The sequence below is a fragment of the Scardinius erythrophthalmus genome (genome assembly GCF_964197995.2).
Source record: "Scardinius erythrophthalmus genome assembly, chromosome: 12".
Taxonomy (NCBI): domain Eukaryota; kingdom Metazoa; phylum Chordata; class Actinopteri; order Cypriniformes; family Leuciscidae; genus Scardinius; species Scardinius erythrophthalmus.
The window spans coordinates 21087874-21097305 of record NC_138232.1 but is presented as its reverse complement, the minus strand read 5'-3'; the positions used below and the strand labels follow the sequence as shown (position 1 = coordinate 21097305).

General features: G+C 36.7%; 1 protein-coding gene across 1 annotated transcript; it reads left to right on the top strand.

The window, feature by feature from the left end:
* Positions 1 to 4939: 4939 nt before the first annotated feature.
* barhl2 (BarH-like homeobox 2) lies at positions 4940 to 7984 on the top strand (the record flags this gene model as incomplete). Its single annotated transcript, XM_081380575.1, has 3 exons — positions 4940 to 5495; positions 6691 to 6916; positions 7684 to 7984. The coding sequence occupies 3 exons, from the start codon at positions 4940 to 4942 to the stop codon at positions 7982 to 7984; spliced, it is 1083 nt and encodes a 360-aa protein (XP_081236701.1).
* Between the last annotated feature and the right edge of the window lie 1448 nt (positions 7985 to 9432).

Sequence of the window (9432 nt, the reverse complement as noted above, 5' to 3'; positions counted from 1 at the left end):
AATGTGCTTTCCTTGAGCAAGCACTATAGATCAGAAAACCTAACAAAGACATGCGATGTGGGGATGGGCACTCGTGTGATGCATGTCACATGTGCCATCGTCACTTACTAAAATTTACATTGTAGCTAGTTCCCGGACGGATTGGTGTTGCTCGTAAACAAAACGAGACAGGTTCGCTGATACGCGCTATACGCGCTACCCCGCTCATATTTTAACATTTGATTTGGCTGTTGAATTAAAATTGTAATTGATGTTCATCTAGGCTACGGGCCCTTCTGTGTCCTTCTCCTAGGCTTATTATTTCCCAGCCTTGTTTGCCTTTGGATTAATACTAGCTGCACTTCAAATTAAACTTGAATGTCACATGTTTTATTACAGTGTAAATTCAAGCACTGTTGAAAGGAAGAGGGGGGGATACTGTTAAGATCTAGTTAAAAAAATGTAATATTGGGATCCTGAAAGCCATTGCTGTAAATGTCACAGCTCACAGGGAGCACCAACCTTCCATACATGGGCTTCTGAAATAATATTTCCTGTTGAATTTTGACTTTCATAACAATTTTGTGTTAGCCTTTTTCCTGTCCGCTCAAATAGAGATGTTAGACATGTTTAGAGAGAGACAGCGAATTTGTCTTCTGTCAGACCCATGATTCTCTGATTAAAGATGTATTTTTGTGTGTGTGTGTGTGTGTGTGTGTGTGTGAGACTGTGTGCCCTGTCCAATGCTGTCCCTGCTTAAGCGCACTGCCCGTTTAATACAGTACATCCCGAACAGCCTGCTTTTATGACACTTGCAAATGAAATACACTTTAATACTCAACACAGGACCTTTAATTTTTTGACAACATAAATGATTTGTAAAAATAAGTATGTGAATGTTACCTATAGCATGCTCAAAATTTTGTGTCTCACTAAAATATTTCGTTGCATGTTATGTAAATACATACCAGTTGTTTTCTGCTTTTAAATATGATTTATAGTAATATTTGTTATCACTAAGGTTTTAATTAGTTAACATAAGTTAACTACTTTAGTTAACATGAACTAAGAATTAACAATAGCTACTTCTACAACATTTATTAATAGGCTCATGTTAATTTAATCATTTACTGATACATTATTAAAATCAAAAGTTGTATTTGTTAACTTTAGTTAATGAACTGTGTACTATCATGAACAAACAATGAACAACTGTACTGTATTTACATAATATCTTGTTTGCATTCATCGAATAACTCCAAAGACAGGTTAATACACATTCTGAATATACGTGATTAAATCCATTTCCATAGATCTACAGCAATATCTGTAAACACACATCTGACATTTGTTTTTACATCATAATTCAGATTTTATGGTAGCCCTATGGCTTACTTGAAATATGCATGATATAAGTCCGTTGATAATCTTAACTGTAAGTCTTTCATTTAAATAGTGTCATGTTTAAGCTTACGGTGCAAAAGTAGGCTATCTTCAATACTCGAATAGCTCGCGTTCAACTCAGACAAGTAATCAGTTCGTTTCTGTTCATTTAAAGACCAATTTAATCGTGGGATTCTTATTTGTTGCCTCACAATTCGGTACTAATTGCATATTTCCCTGATCTATGCATATAGGCTACACTTTAATAGGCCCTACGTCTGATAGAAATCATATTGTAGCCCAATTCTAGCATCAACAAACAGTTAAAGTAATGAGAAAAATTGCATCATGCCTTTTAAAGCATCACTTAATAGCTATATAGACTACGAGATTTAGCAAAAATAAAGGAAAATGTCCTGTTATTTGGCTGCATGACAGATGTGAAGACCTGTCTGCAAACAGCGCGAGGCCTTCAGCAGTCGCTGACAGTTTCAACAAAAAGCCGCGAGGGGAATCAATAGGGCAAACTACAATTTCACCGTCCGATCATCGACCATCAGCCCCGGCTGATCAGATGATACCCTGACTGGTTGTATTCAATTTGTTCCAGCGGCGCCCTTAAACCTAATAAAGCGATTGATTGAGGCTCAGTGAGTTGCAGCAATTAGTGAACTGTTAATGAACATGCTGCTTGAGTCTCATGAGATTGACTGGCGTGTTCAGTCATCGCTTTGATTTTCTTCAACGGAAAGATATACATTGCCAATAGATCGTTTTCACATATCTTGGGGCAAAACACATTTCATTCTCTAACTCAATTAGTTAGTAAATTTGAATTCATTTTTAAAAGGACAGGCTATAGTGCAGCAAATATCATCTGGCCAAATGATTGTATTATAGGCTACGTAAAATGTTTTAAAATGACTTTTGGCAGTGTTGAAAAATGTTATAGGCTATTTATGTTGCCTAATTCTGTAAAGTCAGAGTAGGCTATCCAACAACTTTAACTGTAGGCTATCTTAACTATCTTAATTGTTCCATTTGATATTCAAGCCACCTATGCATTTAATTGAATTTGGCTGTCGGTAAAACTTTATGTGGGTATGTGAGTGGTTTTGCCCTGCATTAACCAGCAAACTTCAAATGATTATTGACAGTTATTCTTAGACGACTTTGTCGCCGCCTAGTGTTATTACTGAACGTGTGTAAAATCATGTCAGGGGGTGCGTGCCACAGCCTACAAGAATTTACCAATTAGCCACGACTTAACTTCATTATTTCAGTGCAGAACAGATTTCGGACATTTTAAGAATGGCAAGCCAACAAACCAAGCACACAATTTATATAATTCATACTAACTCGAGCATATGCAGCACCGTAGATTAAGTGTTTAGTTACACAATTTGCAGACAATTACAACCAGAAATTCTATATTGTGTGTAACAGGTCAGATATTAGGTCGCCTCGAGAAATAACAAAACACGTGACACGTAAATAACATAACAAAAAAAAAAAAACATTTAAAAGACAATCTCCCGTACAATCATGTAAATCAGTATGAATTATTAAACAGTGTGAACATTTCAAGAGTTTGCCAAGTCTACCCCCGGAGAAACAATTGTCATGCGAATAGCTGGTAATTAAAACAATACAACGATCATGCAATCTCTTATATGTTTGATTGTAATAGGCTATTTAAAATCTACTTCCAAATAACCTTTCACTAAATCCTTTACAACAAAATAGACAGGCACATCGAATACATAATAATCGTAAATAAAAACTATAAACATGTAAAACCACACAAAACTGTTTTCTAAAAACTATTTATTTCTTTTTGTGAAGAAAAATAAATCAATTGAAGCGGTGCGTAGGACAAACCTAAATGATGACTCCCACGTCGATCAGCTAAATAAAAGAGGTTAAACAATCTCGGTTCGATCCGTTACAGGAGGAGGTTGCAAACAGGTTTGGGAGCACAGTGAAGTGATCCACGGAAAACTCGAGCGTAACCCACGTTAGAGAACGCAGCAGCCTGATACAACCAGCTCTGAGTCCGTCTGTTGGCGAAGCCATCACATAGCTCCATATCGCATCATCACCATCATCCTCCCCTCAGTATAGCCTAAATCTTCGCACTCAGCGGCATACAAAACATTTTGCACTGTAGTTCCACATTAACAATCAAGAGTCTCGCATTGAACAGTGTTAGGCTGAGATTATTATTTCCCTTACAATATTTAAGGAGAGGTGATGGCATATATTCGTTAGCTCTTAATTTCTACTCCCCACTCTGAAAATATTACCATTTAACGCAGTGTGTATTAAAGCTGAATTAGGCTATAAAGCCAGAATAGGCCCAGGGTTTATTTAGAATAAGAAGAAAAGAAAGAAAGAAAGAAAGATAGGAGCCGGGCGTATGTCATGTACAATATTCGCCATCATTTTCATTCCCTTGAGCTATTTAGAAGCAGTGCTTTCACTCAAAGGCCCTGACACACACAATGAATCAGCTCAAAACGGGCTTATTTCTCGATCACGTTTCACTGTCCCATGTGCTCTTAAAAGAATAAATGACACAATTTTGGTTTGCCAGTAGAGATTACTATGGTGAGGTTTTCTTTTGGAGAAATCACATCCAAAGCTGAATGAATACTAAACAAGCCAATAATGCAATGCTAAAATTAAGTTCACAATTGAATGAATCCCTTAATTCAGTGGCGTCGTTGATATTAGGCTACAGTGTAATTGATTAGTTAGCATTGGGTTATTTTAGTGAACTACTTTTTGCGTAACTATTTTGTGGAAGAGCTAATTTTACGTTACTGCTGTTGTTATTGCTGTGTAGTATTCTTTTTTTTTTCTTTTTTTTTTTTTTGCAACAAGCAATAGCCTATATCATGCACACAATGATGTAAAGTGTAACCATAAACATATTTATGTCTATGTCTAATGTCTAAGATGCCGTCTGAGAAACTATAGCGGAGGGAAGGTTTCAAAAGAGCATTGAGGAATCAATGAGTGGCTCTAACGTGTAACGATGAAGTACAAATCGCTGATTGGACAGGCGCGTGACCATGTAACCAATGAGAGGAGAGATGGGGAACACGAGGAATGTGTTATAATAAAGGAGAAAATATGACGTCAATGTAGGAAGTCATTGTAGAGCAACACTACAACGATTAGTGGCAAAAGGGAGCGTGATGTCGAGGAGTTAGAGCATCCCAATCTCTCCACACCTCAACTTTGAAAGAAAGTTCAATAACCATAACAAAAGGACGTGGACTACACAGATCCACTTGCTTTCCACGTTTCACCTTGAATGTAGCAACATCTTGGAGCGCAGGCTATATTTCTCTTTTTCTTTGCTTTAGTGCAAGGATTATTTCATTTGCGCGTAAGAAATGTTTATTTTGTACTTTATCGGGGCTTTTTTACTGCGTTAACCTTTGAGTAACCTGTTCGTTGATTTCGTTTAAGGTTTTTTTTTTCTTCTTCTACTTCTTCTTCCTTTTAAAACATTGTGCAGGAAAGTTGTTATGAAGACGACTTAAGTGCTCATCCTTTTTCTTGTACTATGGAAGGATCCAGTGGGTCTAGTTTCGGAATAGACACTATTTTGTCCACAACCAATTCTGGCAGCTCAGTACTGATGAACGGAGATTTTCGACTCGGTGACAGTAACAGAACAGCGGATTTCAGGAGTCAGGCGACCCCATCACCATGTTCGGAGATAGACACTGTGGGAACAGCCCCCTCATCCCCGATCTCAGTCACGATGGAGCATCCCGAACCGCATCTGGTCCAAGACAGCCTTCAGCATCACCATCACCATCATCACCATCACAATCAGGCTCAGAGTTTGCAGCTTTCACCCCAGCCTCATCCGCTCGGTCAGGCTGGCTGTGCCCCCAGGACTGCCACCTCCTCCTTTTTAATAAAAGACATTTTGGGCGACAGTAAACCGCTAGCAGCGTGCGCTCCTTACAGCACCAGTGTCCCATCTCCACATCACAGCCCCAAAACAGAGAACGGAACCGCCCCGGACGGCATCAGGCCCAAACTAGAGCTAGATGAAAACAGAAGCAAACTGGACAAAAGAGATGACATGCAGAGTGATTTGAAATGTAACGGTAAGAGTGCGTTTTACATACAGAATCAATAAATATATAAATAAAAACATAGGTAAGATCACGGTATCTGTTTGACATGTATTAATACTTGTTTATATAATTGATTCAATTAGGCTATCAATAACAATGTGAGATTTAGAAAAAGCACCCACAAAATGACTTGTACAAATGTTATTGTTATTGCCTTGTGCTTACTTATTTAGACAGTAGGCTAGCCTAATATTAATATTGCATTGTACAACGACGCAAAAAAAAAAAAAAAAAAAAAAAACTAATGATGAAATTCAAAATGCTTATAAAAACTTATCCGTGTTGTTTATTATTTACAATATAAGCATATGAGTTTAAATAATTGTATTCTTGTAAAATCAAAAGCACAAAGAATTATGGAATTCTTCGGTTCGGAACTAATTGGTCATGCGTACATTAAACAAAGTAATCAAATTAAAACGTAGGCCTTTTTTTTTTTTTTTTGGAAAAATAGTAAAGATTTCTTAACTGTGATGTAACAATAAATGCTGTGAATCCACCACTGGAATATTACAAGCATTCAGTGGTACAAAATACCTGCAATATATTATTTTAATATTATATATTTTAAGGCACGTTTTATTAGCCTATTATTATTATTATTATTATTATTATTATTGTTGTTGTTGTCGTCAACATTCAAGTCAAATTTTAGGCTTTGTTTATTTGTCTGTATTTTCATGAAGGACCAGTATTACAATACAATATTGGTAGGCTGTCGCTAAGGTTATTCTCTGATATTAGCATAACAGATGTAAAGGCTGGTGAATTTTGCCCGGTGTGGGATCCTCCCTAGTGAGTCAATTAGAGAGATTATTGTTCTTCCTTGAGGGGGGATCACGGAGCCCAGCAAAAACTGCTACAAATAGAGATAGATTGACATATCGATCCTGCTCGTTTTGTTGTAATATTTTCGTCTACATGCGACGACCAAATTTATCTGTGAAATAAATAAGTATAAACAGGTTTAGATTTGTGAATAAAATTGAGGCCTTTAGCAACTGTAAGTTACCAAAATAAACATTTTATTTAAACAGTAATTACTAAATTCTTAGACTGTGTTCTCATTTTGCGTAAACTCACTTAATGAATAAATAAATGACCCCTTCTACAATTTTTTTTTTAAACACATTTTCATGAACTTTCATTGCATTTACTTTTTTAGGAACAAAAGAAGAGGGCGATCGGGAAATTTCTAGTTCCAGAGACAGTCCGCCCTCCCGCTCTAAAAAACCTCGCAAAGCGCGGACGGCCTTCTCCGACCATCAACTTAACCAGCTGGAGCGCAGTTTCGAGAGACAGAAATACCTCAGTGTACAGGACCGAATGGACCTGGCAGCAGCCCTAAACCTCACAGACACACAAGTCAAGACGTGGTATCAAAACCGACGGTAAGTCTCCACACATCATTCATGAAATAATATAATAAAAAAATAATAACAACAACAACAACAACAACAACAACAACAACATATTTTGCACAATACATCAAGTAGGCTATTTTGATTGTGCAAGCATTTTTTAGCATATTTTTGTATCTACTTCTGGATCTATATTTGCAGTTGCCAAAATTCGAGATTTTATTAGTTGGCTATTAGGCCTATTTATTAGTTATTCAAGTTTATAACTATTATTATTATTATTATTATTATTAAGCTATGTTTTAAATAAACGAACGGTGCAACAATATATGTAGCCTAGATCAAATAATTTTAACACGCCTGTCTGAAAATGTATTTGACTTTTTTTGTCATACTAAATTATTTTAAACCATTCGATTGCAATTAGCTGTTCATGAATAGCAAGGCCCCAAATATATATATTTTTAGATTTTTTTATTACATGTATAATAGCAATAATTATATTTTTAGTATACGTTAGTCATTGTGTAGAGTCGGATATTAATATAATCGGATTAATGACGGGAAAAAATAAACTGTTAGACACAATCAATTGGCATGTTTATCGTTTTTATTATACACATGCTGATGTATGTTATTTTACAAACAATTTGCGGCCCATTTCATACGTATTTAAATTAAGTTTACCTTTTTTGTGCCAGAATCAAACATGCACGCCTCGAATAGCCTAATCTTGCCCATAAGGAGCCATGTGGAGAGTTTAATAATTGATTTCTTGTATTTTGATCTCATTGCAGGACGAAATGGAAGAGGCAGACGGCTGTCGGATTAGAACTGCTGGCTGAAGCTGGAAATTATTCGGCCTTACAGAGAATGTTCCCATCCCCGTATTTCTACCACCCGAGTTTATTAGGCACCGTGGACAGCACGACAGCGGCCGCAGCCGCTGCTGCCATGTACAGCAGTATGTACCGGACTCCGTCCACACCGCATCCATCTCTCCAGAGACCGCTAGTCCCCAGAGTGCTCATTCACGGCCTGGGGCCCGGGGGACAACCGGCACTAAACCCAATACCGGGTTCGCAGCATCCTCGGTAAAACGAAAAGACACTGAGAGACAAATGTATCACAAGTGATGTGACAGACTGCGCTGAACTTTCACAAGACGCTTTTTTTTTTCATCAAGAAAACAATGAGAGACGATTTTATCGAAGAAAAAGATGTATTATTTAATATGGACCATTTCTGACTTATAGGCCAAACTAAACCAGACGAGCCTGTGACCGTGACAGTAAAATGACTGTTCATTGTCAGAATGTTTGTTTTGTCTTTTTTTGGTACAAATACACATACTAGTACGCTTATAAAGTTTATTAGATTTAAAGAAAGGGTGAAATAAAGAGAAAATGTTAAAAAGGGCTAATGTCAGACGCTTTCTCTTGAAAGGGGACGTATTTTTATCACTTTTCATGAGACCGTTTAGGAGCTTTCCTTAAAAATAAGTTGAAATAATAATTCGCGTAATTGCACAATTCAAAAACATGAGATCATGCTAAATAATTTAAGCATCATCCGTGTGGATTTTTAAAACCTGGATTTTTAGGGGGGGAAAAAAGAAAGAAAGAAAAAAGAAAAGAAAAAAAGATAAAATATTTTAGAAATACTAAATGTCTAACAATTCGAATTCTTCTTGGCACTTGTAGACCTATGTAATACAACATATACAACATTAGTTTTAGAGGAATCACCAAAACTGTATTTATAAACTGTGTAATAGCCCACGTTTTAGGGCACAACATAAGTTCTTTGTAAACTCTATAAGCCCGTCTGAACTCATTAGCATAGGCGTGCATTCAAGTAAGGCTCGGGACCGGTCTGCTATATGAGAATAGATGGTTTGATGCATATACTCTGGGAATGGCGAAGCTGCTCCCGGTCTGGCAGCTGTTCTGTGGGAGAACCGCCGCGGACAGACAGCAGGCGCGAGCCTTCTCAGCGTGAGTGAATTAAAAGAAACATTTCATATAAACAATTAGAGACCTTTGTAGATCTCTCCCGAGATTAATATTCACTATTTGTCATTCGTTTAAACCAGAAACACTTACGATAATGCTGTGAAGAACGCAACCAAACATAAATCCAACTTTATTGATTTTGGAAAAATAACCATTTAAACGTACACATTTATTTTTTTTGTTCCCTCAGTCAAATGCGTATTTAATTCCCAGTTCGTTCTATTTGTATATTGAATGGCATAATTCTAACACTGAGCTGGATAAAAAAAAAGAAAAAAAAAAGTCAGTGGATGTGTATAAATGTGGTCTAAAATGAACAAAAGGAATTTTAAATAAGGTACGCAGTAAAAATCGAAATGAGAAACATATATAGCCAAAGATTACACAATACATAATACATGACCGCAATACTTTATATCCCTTGGTCAAAAATGGCTTAGGACGATTTACACTAAATGTGAGAGGAATAAACGAAACGTAACTATAAGTAATCACGTGGGTTTTCTTATGGGAATGTAATTAAGTGAACAT